The following is a 20,340-nucleotide window of genomic DNA, read 5'->3' on the forward strand; positions in this document are numbered from 1 at the left end:
CTTGAAATTGATCCTAACTCTACTTCCTGTTAGTTGGCCAATCCTCTATCCATAGTATCCCCAACACCAGGAGCTCGTATCTTGTGCAATGAGCGCTCATGTGGCACCTTACCAAATGACTTTTGGAAATCCAAATATGCTACTCCTACTGGTTTCCCTTTATCCACCCTTTAATATATTTGGAAACATGATTTCTCTTTAATGAAACAATGTTGACTCTGATTGATTGCATTCTGATTTTCTGAATGCCCCATCCTAACCTCCTGAATAATGGATTCTAGCCTTTACCCAATGACAGATGTTAGGCTTACTGGCTTGTAGTTTCCGAACTTCTGTCTCTTGAATAGAGGTGTAACATTTGGGGTTTTCCAATCTGAATCTAGGGAATTTTGGAAGATCCTAACCAATGCAGGATGCACAGTAGTAATAAACCAAACTGATCTCAAGGGTACCTACCAGCTCTGTGATATCTACCTCCAACAAAGGCAACACCAGCCATGTTAATTGGAATACCATCACCTTTGGACCAGGAGAGGGGGTTACAGAGGCTGATGGGGTTTTTGGGCCCTGGGAGGGATGGGGAAGGGGCTGTAATGATTCTTGGTGACTCAGGGCTATGGTAGAGGAACTCAGAAAGCCCAGTGTTATTATAACAGCAATTTACATTGATTAAATAAAACAGGCCTTTCTATATTTTGAACATGGCTCAAAATAGCAAAATAAACTGCTTTGACCCATACTCAAGTTTCATGGTCATTTGTTATTAAATATCCAAAATGGTTCAGAATTTCATTCAGACACAGCAATAAATGGGAAACATCTCTGCCACATCTTTTGAATTCCCACGCAAGAAATGTTATAAATATATACATTTTAACATATCAGGAATTATAAATCTGCAAACCTTCCGGGGTCGCTCAGTAGGTGGAGGGTCCTCGACCGCTGCCTCAATTTCACTGGCTGGGATCCATGTATCATAACTAGAGTGACACAACACAGGAGAAATTCCAACATCATGATCCAGCATACTTGCTAATATTGTCACATACAAATTCTTGGCAATTATATTGCTGCTTAACGAAGTATTAGCAAAGCATGAAAACTTCCCAGCTCCAGCCTCTAGATTGCTGCTCCTAAAAATGTTCCATCAGAATCCTGATAAACGTAAAGATTTTCTGCTCATGGTGTAAGTTACGTTGAGCACAGATATATACATGGGAACTAGGAAGAAGGCAAATTCAGCATTCAATCAGATCATGGCTGATTGCTCCCTGGTCTCAAATCTACCTCCCCACCTGTTTCCTATACACATTTTCTTTTAAATCAAAATATATGTACCTCCTTCTTGAAACCCTTCAATGATTCAGATTCCACCGTGCTATGGGGCACCAAGTTCCACAAATTCACCACCCTCTGAGAAGTAGCTCCTCCTCATCTCAGTGTTAAATCTACCTCCTCTCAACCTATACCTGTGATCTCTTGTTCCAGATTACCCCACAAGAGGAAACATTTGGTCTACGTTTACTTTATCAATCCTTTTTAGAATTTTATATACCTCGATCAGATCCTCTCTCATCCTTCTAAACTCCAGCAAGTCTGGCAGCATGGTGGCACAGTGATTAGCACTACTTTCTCACCGCGCCAGGGACCAGGGTTCAATTCCCAGCTTGGGTCACTGTCTGTGTGGAGTCTGCACGTTCTCCCCATGTCTGCATGGGTTTCCTCCCACAGTCCAAAGATGTGCAGGATAGTTGATTGGCCATGCTAAATTGACCCTGGTGTCAGTGGGATTGATGGTCTGACGAAGGGGCAATCCCCGAAAGCTAGTGGCGTTTACTATCAAATAAACCTGTTGGACTTTAACCTGGTGTTGTGAGACTTCTTACTGTGTCAGGGGGATTAACAGGGTAAATATGAGGTGTTAGGGGAATAGGGCCTGGGTGGGACTGTTGTTGGTGCAGACTCGATGGGTCGAATGGCCTCCTTCTGCATTGTAGGGATTCTATGAGTATAAGCCCAAACCGTTTATTCTCTCAGTTTCAGTATGGAACAAAAACCAGCCACAAAGTTTTGGCCAATTTTACATATTTTTATAGCACAAATTATTTAATGATTCATTTCATAACTGAAACATATTTCAAATACAAGATTGTGCAGACAAAAAGTATCATCTAATCAATTGAGATTTTGCCCTTTTGTTCTCCAAAATGCTTGGACAAAGTGGGTATTTGAAGCAGTGTTTTGCAGCTTTGTGAATAAATAAGTTATACTTCAACAGCAAGTGTCAGCTTGTATGAAAGTGCTGCTGTACGATGATATTCTCTTTCACCTTCTTCCGTCTGGAAAAAGATACAAAAGTCTGAGGTCACGCACCAACCGACTCAAGAGCAGCCTCTTCCCTGCTGCTGTCAGACTTTTGAATGGACCTACCTTGCACTAAATTGATCTTTCTCTACACCCTAGTTATGACTGTAACACTATATTCTGCACCCTCTCCTTTCCTTCTCTATGTATGGTACGCTTTGTCTGTAAAGCGCGCAAGAAAGAATACTTTTCACAAGCAAGGAAATATCATCCAGGCTTTCAGTTGGTTGTCGGAGAAATATCCTGTACATTTCCTGAAATATGTTCTCAAAATGAGGTTTTAGCTTAAAGGGTGCCTACAAAAATGGAATTGGTAGTTAAACTTAATGTTGTGAAACTGAAGTAAATTAAGATCACAAGTAAAACATTCCTTACCAATGCCAAAACATTAGCTGAAGACTGTACTCAGAATAGCCTCACTAACAGGACATCCTAATCAGACCTATATAGGACCCTTTATTAAAAGGCTGAGAATATCAGGGAGCAAAAGTCAAATGCGACATGCCTAAGCAAACATCTCTCATTCATTCAGGGAACTTCTTTTACATACTGTTAGACATATTGGACACCAAAAGAGGTGAACATTCTTGACACGTGTCACTCAGAGTGGTCAACTGAATGGAAAGAGGTCCCTTGGAATTTAAGGGACATAACATGGTGCTTGGAACACCTCGCAACAGATTTTCTTAGAATCTGCAGAATCCCTACAGTGCAGGGGCAGGCCATTTGGCCCACTGAATCTGGACCGATTTCTCCAAAAGAGCATCCTATCCCCCTTGGATACCAAAGGCCAATTTAGCATGGCTAATCCACCTAACCTGCACATCTTTGGATACTAAGGGGTAATTTAGCATGGCCAATCCACCTAACCTACACATCTTTAGATACTCTGTTTACTTTGCACATTTTCTCCAGCTTCCTCTCAAACAACCTTCACCACGGTTATGTAAAAAGGGAACCTTCACAAGTACAAAGTAAATTCAGGACCCAGAATAAAAAATTATGCAAGTTAAACTGTATGGTTACAGTAACCAGTTACTGGCAGAGATAAGTGTATCCCTTAAATGTACAAGGTTGAGGTTAAGGAAACCAAGAGTGAAGTTAGCTAGCTCAGATATCATCATTTGTGTGAAAGGCAGATTCACCCAGAGCTCCATCACTGAAGTGGGTCATCAGTTTAATGTTCCAGAAACTAGCATTGCTGTCCCAGGGGAGGAAGATCAACTCAACAGTAAGACAAGCTCTGGAAATCTCTTTGCCCAAGGGATTGAGGATGAAGGTATGGAACTCAGGGAGAGAGACTGCGAGGTTCTTGAGCAAATTGACATCGGGAGGACAAGATTTTGGAGGTGTTAAATCTCCAGGTCCGAATGAACTGTGCCTGAGGCTGCTGTGGGAGGCAAGGGAGGAAATTGCAGGGACTGTGACACAAATTTTTAATTTGTCTCTGGCCACAGATGAGATCCCAGGCGACTGAAGAACAGCTAATTGGCTCTGCTATTTAAGAAGGGTTGTAGAGATAAACTAGGGAACTATAGACCAGTCAGTGGTCTGGAAACTATTGGAGAAATTTCTGAAGGGGAGCATCTGTCTCCAGTTGGTGAGGCAAGCCTTGATGTCAGCATGGCTTTGTCAGAGGGTGGTCATGCTGATGACACCAAGATTGGAGGAAAGGCAAATTGTGTGGAGGGTGTGGAGAGTCTACAGAAGGATCTAGACAGGCTGGGTGAATGGGCCAGGAAATGGCAAATGGAATTTAATGTTGGCAAGTGCGAGGTGGTCCACTTTGGTAGGAATAATGGTAGGAAGGATTATCACTTACGTGGCGAAAAACTGCAGCAGGCGACGGTGCAGAGGGACCTTGGGGTCCTTGTGCATGAGTCGCAAAAACCCAGCTTGCAGGTACAGCAGGTGATCAGGAAGGCGAATGGGATGCTGGCCTTCATAGCGAGGGGGATTGAATATAAAAGTAGGGAGGTCTTGCTGCGGCTGTATAGAGCATTGGTGAGGCCGCAGCTGGAGTACTGTGTGCAGTTTTGGGCGCCGTACTTACGCAAGGATATTTTGGCCTTGGAGGGAGTGCAGAGGAGGTTTACTAGGCTGATACCGGAGTTGAGGGGGTTGAGCTATGAGGAGAGGCTGAATAAACTAGGCTTGTACTCGTTAGAGTTTAGAAGAATGAGGGGAGATCTCATTGAGACGTATAAGATGATGAATGGGATGGATAGGATAGAGGTGGAGAGACTCTTCCCGCTCAGAAAGGATAATAGGACTAGGGGACACAGCCTCAAGATAAAGGGGGGGCGGTTTAGAACGGAGTTGAGGAGGAACTTCTTCACTCAAAGGGTGGTGAATCTCTGGAATTCTCTGCCCGTTGAAGTGGTGGAGGCTACCTCGCTAACTATTTTTAAGACGCGGGTTGATGGGTTTTTGATAAGAGAGGGGATTAAGGGTTATGGGGAGAGGGCGGGAAAGTGGAACTGAGCCACGACAGATCAGCCATGATCTTATTGAATGGCGGGGCAGGCTCGAAGGGCTAGATGGCCTACTCCTGCTCCTATTTCTTATGTTCTTATGCTTCACAAGTTTGATTGAATTTTTTGAGGAGGTGACTAGGTGTGTAGACGAGGGTAGTGCTGTCGAAGTAGTTAATATAGATTTCAGCAAAGCCTTTGACAAGGTCCCACATGGGAGACTTGTGAAGAAGGCAAATGCACATGGGATGCAGGGTAATTTGATAAAGCGGATTCAAAATTGGCTCAATTACTGGAGACAGAGGGTGATGACAGAACGTTGCTTTACTGACTTTACGCCACTGTCCAGGGGCATACCACAGGTCCCCAATTATTTGTCATTTATATAAACAACATGGATGACGATTTGGGGTTAGGAATAGTAAATTTGTGGATGACACCAAGATTGGCCAGGTATTAACAATGAGGTTGAGTGTCTTGAGCTACAAGAAGATATAGACAGGATGATCAAATGGGCAGATAAGTGGCAGATGGAATTTAACCATGAAAACTGAGGTGATACACTTTAGAAGGAGTAATTTGACAGTAGTGTCTTTGAATGGCATGACACTAGGAAGCTTTGAGGAACAAAGAGACCTAGGTGTGTTTGTCCATAGATCTCTGAAGACAGAAGGGCATGTCAGTAGGGTGGTGAAAATGGCAGAGGGAGACTTGTCTTTATCAATAGATTACAAAAGCAGGGAAGTCATGTTGGAGTTGTATAGAGCTTTGGTGAGGTCACAGCTGGAGCACTGTGTGCAGTTCTGGTTGGCCCATTATGAGAAGGATGTGATTGCACTGGAGGGGGTGCAGGGGAGATTCACCAGGTTACTGCCTGGGATGGAGCATTTCAGTTACGAAGAGAGGTCTGGTAGACTTGGGCTGTTTTCTCTGGAGCAGATATGACTGAGGGCGACCTGATTGAGGTGTACAAGATTAAGAGAGGAATGGAAAGAGTGAATAAGGAGCAGCTGTTTCCCTTGAGTTGAAGGGTCAATGACGAGGGGAAATAGGTTCAAAGTGAGGGGCAGGAGGTTCAGGGGGGATATGACAAAAAACTTTTTTACCCAGAGGGTGGTGATGGTCTGGAATGAGCTGCCAGGGAGGGTGGTGGAGGCAGGTTGCTACACATCCTTTAACAAATACCTGGATGAGCACTTGGCACATCATCACATTTAAGGCTATGGGCCAAGTGCTGGTAAGTGGGGTTTGATGGGAGGTCAGGTGTTTCTCACATGTCAGTGCAAATTTGATAGGCCAATGTGATTCTAACACTGCTAACCAGCAGCACATGGACTTTATTCCATCCAATAGACAAGCTATCTAATGATATTAACATGAGGAGTTAAAAATTCTTCCCGCTCAAAAAAGACAGTAGGACTAGGGGGCACAGCCTCAAGATAAAGGGGAGGCGGTTTAGAACGGAGTTGAGGAGGAACTTCTTCACTCAAAGGGTGGTGAATCTCTGGAATTCTCTGCCCGTTGAAGTGGTGGAGGCTGCCTCGCTAAATATTTTTAAGAAGCGGGTTGATGGGTTTTTGATAAGAGAAGGGATTGAGGGTTATGGGGAGAGGGTGGGAAAGTGGAACTGAGCCACGACAGATCAGCCATGATCTTATTGAATGGCGGGGCAGGCTCGAAGGGCTAGATGGCCTACTCCTGCTCCTATTTCTTATGTTCTTATGTTCTTATGTAAATGAATTAATTGTATAAATTTCAGACACTGATCTAAAAGTCAGTAAGTTAGTTAGTGTTAAATAACAGGGCTGCACTGTGCTGGTCTTGGAACCTCTGTTATTAGTTTTAAGTAAAATTGCTCGGGGGCCCTGTTTACAACTATTTATACCCGCTAACTATTTCTATGCTCAAGTTTAAGCACTAAGTTTTGCAGTTAGTAAGTAGTTTTGTTTGGCAGGTACAGAGGAATAGCTGTTATTTTACTGGATTAGCAATCCAGATCCTGGACCAATGATTCGGAAACATGAGTTCAAATCTCTTGACTCAGAGTCATAGAGGTTTACAGCATGGAAACAGGCCCTTCGGCCCAACTTATCCATGCCGCCCTTATTTTTTTTTAAAACCCCTAAGCTAATCCCAATTGCCTGCATTTGGCCCATATCCCTCTATACCCATCGTACCCCTGTAACTATCTAAATGCTTTTTAAAAGATAAAATTGTACCCGCCTCTACTACTACCTCTGGCAGCTTGTTCCAGCCACTCACCACCCTCTGTGTGAAAATGCTGGGGAATTCCAATTCAATAAATGAAAGAAATCTCGAACAGAAAGCTGAAACAGTAATGGTCACTATGAAACTGTCAGATTGTCGTGGAAACCCATTTGTTCACTAATGTCCTTTGAGGAAATGAATTTGCTGTCTTTACCAGGTCTGACCTACATGTGAATCCAGACACAATGTGGTTGACTCTCAACTATCCTCTGAAATGTCTCACAAGGTACACAATTGTGTTCAAGGCTCACTATCACTCTCTCAAGGGGCAATTAGGGATGGACAATAAATGCGGGCCTAGCAGCGGCACCCACATCCTATGAATGAATAAAGTTGTCACAGATTGACTCTGCTGCTACAGGAACATGGGTTAATGTTACCCATGCATTGTAATGTTTTGGGCTGTTCATTGGATCGGCACATGAAGGATTAAAAGAGCTTTCACTTCTGCTGAACAGGGAAAGTTTGGCAAGGATAAGAAGCAGAAGGAATGGGTCATCCATATCTTAAGAGTGTGGGGCATGTTGATTAGTCACTGCTGACAGTAATAAAATTATGAAAGAGCTTAAGTGGACAATATAACCATGGTAATTGAATCATTTGGAGAGATTGATGAACAAATGTATCTCCTTGGGCTTAATTTATCTGAAGTCTGCTTTGTGTGTCAAAGATTTGATTCTGTGGTTGTTACAACTAATGTAGAAGGACAGAATCAGAATGGTTACAGCACAAAAGGTGGCTTTTCAGCTTGTGTTTGTAGTGGCGCTTTGAAGGAGCAATTCACCTAAAGTCGCTCCCCTGCCTTTCCCCCTGGCCCTGCATGGTCTTCAGATAATAATCCAACTCCCTCTTGAGTGTCTCCATTGAACTTATCTCCACCACACTCAGTCACTGCAGAAATAACTCCCAAGTTCCTCTTATTCACTGTCAACCATTGCCTCAGATTTTCACCCATTCAATTTGCACATCAATTTTGCAGAGTTACTTAAATTCAAGTCCAAAAGTATAGCCATCCATATGGCTGCATCTGCATCAATTAACACCCCCCCCCCACCCCCCACCCAATTAATCTCCAACTCACAGCATCTCCTCCTCAGAAGTGGTTAGCACTGTTGTCTCACAACATCAGGGACCCAGGTTCAATTCTGGCCTTGGGTGACTGTCCATGTGGAGTTTGCACATTCTCCCTACAGGTGCTCTTGTTTCCTCCCACAGGCCAAGGTTAGGTAGATTGGCCATGCTAAATTGCCCCTTAGTTCCAAAGATATGCAGATTAGGTGGATTAGCCAAGCTAAATTGCCCCTTAGTTCCAAAGATGTGCAGGTTAGGTGGATTAGCCAAGCTAAATTACCCCTTAGTATGTGCAGGTTAAGTGGATTGACCAAGCTAAATTGTCCTTTTGTGTCCAAAGATGTGCAGGTTAGGTGGATTGGCCATGCTAAATTGTCCTTTAGTATCCAAAGATGTGTAGGTTAGGTGGATTAGCCAAGCTAAATTGCCCCTTAGTATCCAAAGATGTACAGGTTAGGTGGATTGGCCATGCTAAATTGTCCCTTAGTGTCCAAAGATGTGTGTGTTAGGTGGATTGACCAAGCTAAATTGTCCTTCAGTATCCAAAGATGTGCAGGTTTGATGGAATCGTCATGGTGCCAGGCAAACTCCAACTCCCTATCTCTCCAAAGTTGAGGGATGTGTTTTTGTGTCACACTATTCTCCCATGTTTCTTACTGCACTTTGTGACAGTGTTCGCTCTCTATCTGTCACACTCAGAACACTACACTGCCTCAAATGGTGCCTTCTCATTGGTGGGGGGATCAGTGACCAGGCAGCAGAGATTTAAAGTAAGGGATAGGAGGCTTAGAGGGGATGTGAGGAAAAACTAACTCACTCTGGGAGGCACAGTGGTTAGTACTGCTGCCTCATAGCACCAGAGTCTCAAGTTCAATTCAGGCTTCGGATCACTGTCTGTGTGGAGTTTGTACGTTCTCCCTGTGTCTGCATGGGTTTCCTCCGGTTTCCTCCCACACTCCAAAGATACGCAGGTTAGGTGGATTGGCCATGCTAAATTGCCCCTTAGTGTCAGGGGGATCAGCAGAGTAAATGAGGGTTGCTGGAATAGGGCCTGGGTGGGATTGTGGTCAGTACAGACTCAATGGGCCAAATGGCCTCCTTCTGCAGGGTGACACAGCGGTTAGCACAACTGCCTCACGGTGCCATGGACCCGGGTTCAATTTCTGGCTTGGGACACAGTCTGTGTGGAGTTTGCACATTCTCCCCATGTCTGCATGGGTTTCCTCTGAGTGCTCCAGTTTCCTCCCACAGTCCAAAGATGCGCGGATTAGGTGAATTGGCCATGCTAAGTTTCCCCTTAGCGTCAGGGGGACTAGCTAGAGTAAATGCATGGGGTTGCAGGGATAGGGCTCTGGGTGGGATTGTGGTTAGTGCTGATTCGATGGGCCAAATGGCTTCTCTCTGCACTGTAGGATTCTATGAAATTTTGTTCACCCAGAGAGTGGTGGGAGTCTGGAACTCGCTGCCTGAAAGGGTGGCAGAGGCAGAAACCAGAACATTCAAGAAGTATTTAGATGTGCACTTGTAATGCCAAGGCAGTCAAGGTTATGGGCCAAGTGCTGGAAAATGGGAGTAGAATGGTTAGGTGGCCAGCCAGCACTTATTGCCCATCTCTGAGAGCATTTGAGTCAACCACATTGCTGTGGGTCTGGACCAGGTAAGGACAGCAGATCTCCTTCCCTAAACGGACATTAGTGAACAGGATGGGTTTTTCCGACAATCGACAATGGTTTCATGGTCATTAGTAGATCCTTAATTCCAGATATTTTTTATTGAATTCAAATTCCACCATTTGCCATGGCAGGATTCGAACCAGCATCCCCAGAACATTTACCTAGTTTCTCGATTAATAGTCTAGTGATAACACCACTGGGCCATCGCAGACCTGCGCAGGATCACACTTTCCCATTAGTTGATGGCACGAGGACCAAGGGACAGATGGACAGGAGGTACAGGAGGAAGGGAGTGTGCTGATAATATGCAATTAATATGAATATACATTATATATGGTTAAGCTGCTTCATTTGTTAGAGTTATATTTAAACTGTTTTATTAAATAAAGTTTGCTTTACTATAAAAGATCCCTAAATTGTCAGTGGATCCTATCCTCACATTAATGCCAAAATAGAAAAAATTGTTGTCTCGTCTGCCTTCTAACTTGGAATTCTGGTCCAGGACCCTAACACGAGAAAGCTCTATTTTTAAATGCACTGAATGGTAGACCTGGAACTCGCTGTCAAATGCTGGGATTGGAGGCAGCAAATGATCTCAAAAGGACGGACACTCAAGAAAAATAAACTTGCAGGGCTACGAGGATAGAGCAAGAGAGTGGGATTGCTCTACAGAGAACCAGCATGGATTTGATGTGTTGAATGGCCTCCTCCTGTGCTATTATGACTTGGTGACACTCACCCAGCGCCTTCCCCATTGCCACTGCAGATCTATATGGCCATTTTAATCTATCACACGACTGAAAGTCAGATACTTACCTGTCAGGACAATAACCCCAGTGTAAGAGAACCTGCTTCTCCCGCTTCATTATTGGCCGCACCCACTCTTCTGGAAGAGAATTGGTATGTGTTAGAGACACAGACTATGATTGACATTTATTTTAACCTGTCCAAAAATTAGTGGGGATGTATTACTGAAAAAAAAAACTAATTTTGTGCTTTTCTGTATTATGTGTGTACAACTGAAGAGATAGGTGGTCTACCTGAGCTAGTATTGTGGTAGAAGGGCACATGGCTCTGGCCATCAGTTAGCTCTGATCAGCAAGGTTAATTGCATAAACTGCACAACAAACTCCCAATGACTGTATAATCCTATAATAGAGGGTGTTACACTTTCCTGTCCAAAATATAATGATTGACTTGTAACACAATGCAAGCTATATCCACAATTATCAGACACCAAGAAGCTAACATTATCTCAGATATGTAATACAGGACTGTCAAGAATAAAACTTTTGCATTTTGAATTTATCACAGGAATGTAAAGCAAATTCCTTCATCAGGATCACAAATGAATGGATTGTTCAGGTTCTAATCAAATGTGAGCGTATGAAATAGGAACAGGAGTAGGCGGTTAAGCCCCTTGAGCTTGCTCCACCATTCAATAAGATCATGGCTGATCTGTTTATGTTGAGTTCTACATTATCATCTACTAATGATAACTTTTGATTCGCTTGCCTGTCTACATTAACAGGAATGAAGTGGAAATGGTTGAGAGCTTCAAGTTTCTAGGTGCCCAGATCACCAACCTGTCCTGGCCCCCCCACGCCAATGCTACAGTTAAGAAAGCCCACCAACATCTCTTTCTCAGGAGGCTAAGGAAATTTGCCATGTCCGCTACAATTCTCATCAATTTTTACAGATGCAGCATGGAAAGCATCCTTTCCAGATGCATCACAGCTTGGTATGGTTCCTGCTCTGACCAAGACCGCAAGAAACTACAAAGGATTGCGAATGTAGCCCAGTCCATCACACAAACCAGCCTTCCATCCATTGACTCTGTCTACACTAGCAAAGCAGCCAGCTTAATTAAGGACCCCACAGACCCCGGATATATTCTCTTCCACCTTCTTCCGCCAGAAAAAGATACAAAAGTCTGAGGTCATGTACCAATTGACAGCTTCTTCCCTGCTGCCGTCAGACTTTTGAATAGACTTACCATATATTAAGCCAATCTGTAACACTACATTCTGCTCTCTCTCCTTACCTTCTTCCGTACGTACCTTATAAATAGTATGCTTTGTCTGTATAGCAAGCAAGAAACAATACGTTTCACTGTACACTAATACATATGACAATAATAAATCAAATCAAATCCTAGCATTCATGTTGTTGTCCCACCCCATCTCTGTAACCTCATTAAACCCATTAAATCTCAATTTCTCTGCCTCTGGCCTTAACACTGGCTGCTGGCTTTTCAACCAACTCAGCTCCACATTCTGAAATTTATCATGCCCAGAAATAAGCTTAACATAAAGAAACACATATTTACAATAACATCGTTAAACTTATCAACGTGTGTTTCTGTAGTCTTTGTAGAATTATTTTTAAAAAGTACCGCTATCTTGCCCAAAATTCTTCAGGTTGATATTTTGACCCTGTGCCTTTGCTCAATGTCAGTAAGGTGGTGTAGATTTTGTGTGCGTGTGTGTGTAGAATTCCTCATCACACATCAATCAGATCTTGTCAGGAGTGCCAGTGGCAGGCAAATTTAAAACTGCAAGAGCAGAGCAACCCCTACGGCGGAAAAGGAGTTTTGAATTTCCTTTAGAATTTTTCCAAATCATCTGAAAACAAGCTGTAGAATTATTGTTTTTTCACAAAACGTTTCACAATGTGAGCTGTTGAAATATTTAGCTCCAAGATCACAAGTCCGTAACAGGGAAATAAAGAGAAGAGCTACTGTCTTTCTTCATCCAATTTGAGGTTATTAAGACCTCATTAAAAACAAAATTAATATTCAAAGCTCTTCAGGTAAATGCAAAGGGTGGACTTTTTTCAATATTTTTAGCTCATACGTGAATGACAGAAAAATTCTTCTTGAGAACAGGATTGGGTAGACATAATATTCACCAGTGGTGCACCACTTAAACATCTTTCCCAAGTTCCCTTCGCTTTTTGAGCCTTCCACCTACTTCCCATTAACTTCATTTGTGTCTGTCAACCTGTGATGCAGCTACAAGTTACCAGGGTCTGCACTGTTCATGCAATCTGGATAAGCTAGACTGAGATACATGCCCTCAAGATGGCAGTGATGAGCTGTCAGTCTGAACAGTATACATAATGCTTTCTACGTACAGCTCCAAAACATTTCTCAAAGAGCTTTTATTTGGACTGAAAATACCTGTATCTGCTAGTGATGGCACCAACTCACTGGAAGATTATTGAACACAAGCAGTCACCATGGATTTTGGAAGCTTCCCTTAAGAAATTATTTTGCACCATTACTATGGGTAGCGTGGCCCCATTTAAGGGGTGATTCCTGAGGGCCATGTGATCAGGCTGGACCCTATGAAGAGGCAGCATTGGAAGCCAAGTCAATCGTGCGCGAGGGTGCACGTCGGTGCACGTCCTGGGTCAGGTTGGAACCTCAGTTGGAGCCAATGAGGAAAAGAGAGTAGATATGAAGTTCTGTCAGATCCTTGTTTGCCTATATATACACATCAATATTTTGATTTGATTTTGAAAGGGTCTTCAAATAACAGATATCTTCCATGAACATCCTGAAAGATTTTGATTTGAGTTATTATTGTCACATATATCAGTACACAGTGAAAAGTATTGTTTCTTGCGTATTATGCAGACAAAGCATACCGTTCATAGAGTACACAGGGGAGAAGGAAAGGACGGGCTGCAGAATATATAGTGTTACAGTCATAGCTTGGGTGTAGAGAAAGATCAACTTCATGCAAGGAAGGACCATTCAGAAGTCTGACAGCAGCAAGGAAGAAGCTGTCCTTGAGCCGGTTGGTATGTGATCTCAGACTTTTGTATCTTTTTCTCAATGGAAGAAAGTGGAAGAGAGAATGTCTTGAGTGTGTGGAGCCCTTTATTATGACGGCTGCTTTTTCGAGGCAGAGGGAAGTGTAGACAGAGTCAACGGATGGAAGGTTGGTTTGCATGATGGACTGGCCTTTGTTCACAACCCTTTGTAGTTTCTTGCAGTGTTGGTCAGAGCAGGAGCCCATACCAAGCTGTGATACATCCAGGAAGGATACTGTCTATGGTGCATCTGTAAAAATTGGTAAGAGTAGTAGTGGACATGCCGAACTTCCTTCACCTCCTGAGAAAGTAGAGGCGTTGGTGGGTTTTCTTAACTATAGCATGGCTTGGAGGACCAGGGCAGGTTGTTGGTGATCTGAACACCTAGAAACTTGAAGCTCTCTGCCATTTCCACTTCATCCCCATTGCTGTAAACAGGGTAATATTTTTGGTAATAAACCAATTATAACTTGGGGCCACAACAAGTCGCCTTAGAAGTTATGACAATTACCTTGGAGGGGAGGGGATGGAGCCTCATGAGGTGCAGTAGAGTCAGCGACCATTTAAACATGATACAGGTGATAAAGAACAACACAGCATGGAAAACAGGCCCTTTGGCCCAACGAGCCCCATGCTGCCATTTTAACATTATGAGTGCCCTCCTCTACCCATGACCTACGTCTACACCTATTGGCGAAGATTGAGGGGAGACTAATTTAGGGACAATTTGTTACACCAATCAGCCTAAGAGCACGTTTTTGGGATGTGGGAGGAAACCGGAGCACCCGGAGAAAACCCACGCAATCACGGGGAGAATGTGCAAACTCCCACAGACACCGGCCCAAATCCATGTATCTGCACAGCAAACAGTGATAGTCACTGAGCTGTCGTATTGCCCATCAGATGGTCCAGTTTAAGCGTACACTAACGACGTGAAGCACTAGGCAACTCTCGAAGCAACATCCAAGAGCAGCCCTCGCACGACCCACCACATGTATGCCCCTTGTTGGTCAACAAGGCGGACCGAATCACCTGTGAAGTAAAAGAAAAGACACCAATAAACATGTAAAACTTCGACAGACATTTACGGAATCCCCAGAAGCGCAGAAATAAAGCAAGTGAGCCATGAAATAGTTTGGAAGGTCCATAGGAATCAACTGATTCCCAGGGACATCCCAAAGCTCTTGATCTTTATTTAGAAAAGTCTCCTGTATCCTTCTATCTCTAGTCCGCTCATGTGCCTAAGTAAGCCTTAAACAACCCTAGCGTGCCTGCCTCCACCGCCCTACTTGGCAGGGCATTCCAGGCCCCCACCACCCTCTGTGTGAAAAACCTCCCTTTAACATCCGAGTTATACCTCGCCCCCCTCACCCTAAGCCCCTCGTAATTATTGTATCCAACCTAGGAAAAAGCTTACCACTGTTCACTTTATCTATACCCTTCATAATCTTATACACCTCTATTAGATCTCCCCTCATCCTCCGCCTTTCTAAGGAGAACAGCCCCAATTTGCCCAATCTTTCCTCGTAGCTCAGTCCTTCCATACCAGGCAACATCCTGGTAAACCTCCTCTGCACTCTCTCCAGGGTCTCCACGTCCTTCCGGTAGTAAGGCGACCAGAACTGGACGCAGTACTCTAAACGCGGGCGAACCAACGTTCTATACGACTGCAACATTAAACACCAGCTTTTATACTCTATAACTCTCCCTATAAAGGCAAGCATACCATAGGCCTTCTTCGTCACCTTCTCCACCTGTACTGCCACCTTCAAGGACTTGTGTACTTGCACCCCCAGGTCCCTCTGCATTTCTATACTCTTAATAGGCCTACCATTTATCGTGTAACTCCCCCCTACATTATTTCTTCCAAAATGCATCACCTTGCATTTATCTGGATTAAAATCCAGATGCCATTTCTCTGCCCAATATATATAGCCTATCTATATCCCGCTGTATTGCCTGACACTGCTCCTCACTATCAGCAAGTCCAGGCATCTTCGTATCATCTGCAAACTTGCCGATCAGACCACTTACTCCCTCTTTTATGTATATTGCAAATAGCAAAGGCCCCAGTACTGAGCCCTGCAGCACACCACTAGTCACAGACCTCCAGCTAGAAAAGGACCCTTCCACTACTACTCTGTCTCCTATTACCAAGCCAGTTCTCAATCCATCTAGATACCTGTCCTTGTATCCCATGAGCCTTAACCTTTTCCACCAACCTACCATGAGGGACTTTGTCAAACGCCTTACTGAAATCCATGTAGACGACATCCATGGCTCGTCCTTTGTCGACCGTTTTTGTCACCTCCTCAAAACATTCTACCAGATTCGTAAGGCACGACCTCCCCTTAACAAATCCATGCTGCCTATCACTAATCAAATTGCCACACTCTAAATGCTTATACATCCTATCCCTAAGAATCCTTTCCAACAACTTCCCTACCACTGACATCAAACTCACCGGCCTATAATTACCCGGGTTATCCCTCCTACCCTTTTTAAACAACGGTACCACGTTCACTATTCTCCAGTCCTCTGGGGCCTCACCTGTGTCCAAAGAAGAGACAAAGATTTGCGTCAGAGGTCCAGCAATTTCATCCCTCGTCTCCCTAAGCAGCCTAGGATAAATGCTATCAGGCCCCGGAGATTTATCAGTTTTAATATGACCTAAAAACCGTAACACTTCCTCCCTCGTAATAGATATTTCCTCTAACGGGTCTACAACTCCCTCCAAGACAGTACCGGACATCAGGTCCCTTCTCCTTCGTGAATACTGACGCAAAGTATTCATTCAGGATCTCCCCCATTCCCTCAGACTCTACGCATAGTTTCCCTCCTCTGTCCCTAAGAGGACCAATTTTTCCTCTAACCACCCTTTTATTCCTAACATAGGGGTAAAATGCCTTTGGATTTTCCTTAATCCTGTCTGCCAAGACCATTTCATGCCCCCTTTTTGCCCATCTAACTCCCCGTTTGAGCTCCTTCCTACTCTCTTTATATTCCTCCAACGCTCTCTCTGTTCCCAGTTGCTTAGACCTAACATACGCCTCTCTTTTCTTCCTGACCAAGTCCTCAATCTCCCTAGTTATCCACGGCTCCCTGATCCTACCTTTCACATCCTTCCTCTTAACAGGCACACGTCTTTCTTGCAACCTTTTCAACTGTCCCTTAAACGACTCCCACGTGCCGAATGTGAACTTACCCTCAAGCAACCTTTCCCAATCAGTATCTATAAGTTCCTGCCTAATCCGGCTGTAGCTAGCCTTCCCCCAATTTAGCACCCTCTCCTTCGGACAGCTCTCATCTTTTTCCATTAGTATCCTGAAGTAGACAGAATTGTGGTCACTATTAGCCACATGTTCCCCTACTGCAACCTCGATCACCTGACCAGGCTCATTTCCCAGAACTAAATCCAGTATAGGCCCCCCTCTAGTCGGGCTAGCTACATACTGCTCCAAAGACCCTTCCAGTACACATTTTACAAATTCCTCCCTGTCCGGACCCCCAGCCCTAGGCACCTTCCAATCCACCCCAGGGAAATTAAAGTCTCCCACTACAACAACCCTATTTTTTCTACACCTATCCAGAATTTCTTTATACATCCTTTCTTCCACTTCCTGTGGGCTATTGGGTGGCCGATTGTATACCCCTAGCAAAGCGATTGCTCCCTTCCTATTCCTGAACTCCACCCACGGCGACTCATTTCCCGACTTCTCTAAATTATCCTCCCTCTGCACCGCTGTAATGTGCTCCCTAACTAACAACGCCACTCCCCCTCCTCTGTCACGCCTGAAACACTTATACCCAGGAATATTTAGCTGCCAGTCCTGCCCTTCTTTTCACCACATCTCTGTCACTGCAACCACATCTAAATTCCTTGCAAACGTTAAGGCCTTAAGTTCATCCGCTTTACCCGTTACGCTCCTCGTGTTAAAACAGATGCACTCCAGACCTCCAGGGCCACTCGGATCCTCCCTCTCCTAATCTTACCCTGTCACCCAACTCGCTCCCAATCCCAGTGCCTACTGAGCTGTCGGTTTCATCCCCACCCCCCCTCCACATTAGTTTAAACCCTGCCGAAACACTCCAGCTAACCTCCCAGCTAAGATATTCGTGCCCTTCCCATTTAAGTGTTCCCCATCCCTCCTATACAGGTGCCCTTCTCTCAAGAACACTTCCCAATGACTAACAAACGTAAAACCCTCCGTCTTACACCAATCCTACAGCCACGCATTTAGTTGAAGGATCTCAGTATTCCTAGCCCCACCATCACCAGGCACTGGTAGCAGCCCAGACATTGCCACCCTGGAGGCCCTGCTCTTCAGCCTGGCACCCAATTCCCTAAACTGTCTACGTATTTCCCCCCTGCTCTTCCTTCCTACGTCCTTCTCGCCTATATGCACAATTACGTCAGCTTGATTCCCTTCACCCTTCAATATCCCTTCTACCCTTTCAGAAACATCCTGTACCCCTGCTCCAGGGAGGCAGACTACCATCCTGGAGTCTCGCTTTTGCCCACAGAACCGCCTATCTATTCCTTTAACCCTTCCATCCCCTACCACTATCTCACTTCTAATCCCCTTCCTTCCCTGTAAGGCGTTCCAGTCCTCCTGTCTTCCCTCTGGAAGATCACCTCCCCCATTTGATACCCTTCCCTTGATGTCTTGGGGGACTGCCACTGGGGTAGCCTTTGGACCATGGCTTTTCTTCTTTTTCCCCTTCCTAACTGTTACCCTGCCCTCCTCCTCCTCCTCAGGCTCTGGTATCTCCACTTGACTATGGTTCATATCCATCATTGCCTCGTTCTCCCTTACTAGAAATACATCCTCAAGCCTCAGCTCTAACTCCCTGACCCGGTCTCTCAGATGCTGAAGCTCCCAACACTTAGCGCAGATGTGGACTTTGGGGAAACGAGTTGTCCCCAGAAACTCCCACATGTGACACCGAATGCAGTTATATCAGGTATAACACCTCTCCACAGACTGTGTAACGTGGACCTTTCTGACATTGTGCACGCAGGGTAATTATCTAAACCAGCGACAAAATATCCTCAGGCTCAGCTATCTGGCTGCACTGTATCCTCTCTGATTACGAGGGTGATCTCTATCCTTGGTTTCTGTGACACAAGGTCACATTAGGCAGCCACAGGGATTGTCGTATCAGGTTGCAGTTCATTAACACACTGAGCAACCGCACAATTCACAACACTCGGAATGAGAGCAAGGCAGCAGTGAGTTGGCCAAACAACTGATGGTGTTTCCCGCTTTCTCAAGGTCCAGGATCCAAACGATTGAATCCACAATGCATCAAAGGTGCCCACAGAACACCCACACAGCTCTGCCAAAAGGAAAGCCTTCCACTTCTGAACAACCCAAGCTTCCTGCAGCTCATGCTTCATATTTTAGCTCTCCGAGCTCCACAGAAAAGAATGTCAACAGATGACCTCTGGCTGACAAAGCCTATTCCCTCCTCCCATGGGCAGGCTCGTGTGCATGAACAGAAAATCCAGCATACAGAATGTTGATTTATTGAGGGGGAATTGATGACAAAAGTAGAGAGGTTATGTTTCAGTTATACAGGGCCGACTCTATATCTGGAGTATTGTGTACAGTATTGGTCTCATTACTTAAGGAAAGATCCAAGTGTGCTATAGAAGCAGTTCAGAGAAGACTTGCCAGACTAACGGGTGGGTTGTCTTATGAGAAAAGGTTGGACAGGCTAGGTTTGTATCTACTGGAGTTTAGAAGGGTAAGAGGCAACTCGACCGAAACACAAGATCCTGAGGGGTACTGAGGGTGGATGTGGAGAAGATGTTTCCTCTTGCTGGAGAATCTAGAACAGGGGATCATTGTTTAAATACAAGGGGGCACCCATTTAAAACAGAGATGAGAAGAAATATTTTTCTCCAAGGGTGGTGAGTCTCTGGAACTCTCTCAAAAGTGGTGAAGGCAGAGTCTTTGACTATTTTTAAGGCGGAGGTAGATAGATTTTTGATTAACAAGGGGGTGAAAGGTCATCAGGGGAAGGTGGGAATGTGGGGTTGAGGTTACAATCAGATCAACCATGATCTTATTGAATGGGAAAACAGGCTGGAAGGGCCAAGTGGCCTACTCCTGCTCCTAGTTCATGTGTTTGCATGTTACAGTGACGTTGATCATTGAAGAAGCCACTGGAGTGTTCAAAGCAGACTTCCAGTGCATGGACAGGTCAGGCTGGATATTGCAGCACCCTCCAGATATCTGTTCAGAATCATTAGAGTCTGCTGTACCTTTCACAACGTTATACTTCTGATAGAGTGGGCTTTGACATGGCAGACAAACAGATCATCACAATCACCACCATTGAGAGCAGGTCTCGGTGACTGCTGCAAGGATCATCTCTGAAGTCTTCTCTGCTGAGTGACATGACCCACCTTTTATCTGACAGCCTGACATCAGCTCAGTTCATTCCACGACCAGCACCAATAAAGACACTCTCTCAATTTGCTACACAAAAGAACCTTCTACCCCCCACAGCCCATCACTTATGAAAATGTGGGATGCTTTGGGATAGTCTTATATAAAAATGTAAATAAATGAGTTTACCTTCAACACAACTCTTTGATTCTAACCCACACAAATAATTTATATTGCGAATGGTGCTTTCTGACCTCTTCCTACAGAATTGCT

At 44.6% G+C, this 20,340-nt stretch overlaps 1 protein-coding gene across 5 annotated transcripts in view; it reads right to left on the reverse strand.

The window, feature by feature from the left end:
- Window positions 1–20,340, reverse strand: part of smarcc2 (SWI/SNF related BAF chromatin remodeling complex subunit C2) — a 145,062-nt gene that overhangs the window by 90,684 nt on the left and 34,038 nt on the right. For all 5 annotated transcript variants that reach the window (XM_080218061.1, XM_080218060.1, XM_080218059.1 and 2 more), the window contains exons 7-8: window positions 10,667–10,736; window positions 905–980 (exon numbers count right to left, since the gene is read on the reverse strand). In XM_080218061.1, coding sequence (XP_080074187.1) covers window positions 905–980; window positions 10,667–10,736 — 146 coding nt within the window. The remainder of the gene's footprint in view (window positions 1–904; window positions 981–10,666; window positions 10,737–20,340) is intronic.

This window comes from Carcharhinus amblyrhynchos, chromosome X (genome assembly GCF_965287045.1).
Source record: "Carcharhinus amblyrhynchos chromosome X, sCarAmb.v2.hapA, whole genome shotgun sequence".
NCBI classification, from domain to species: domain Eukaryota; kingdom Metazoa; phylum Chordata; class Chondrichthyes; order Carcharhiniformes; family Carcharhinidae; genus Carcharhinus; species Carcharhinus amblyrhynchos.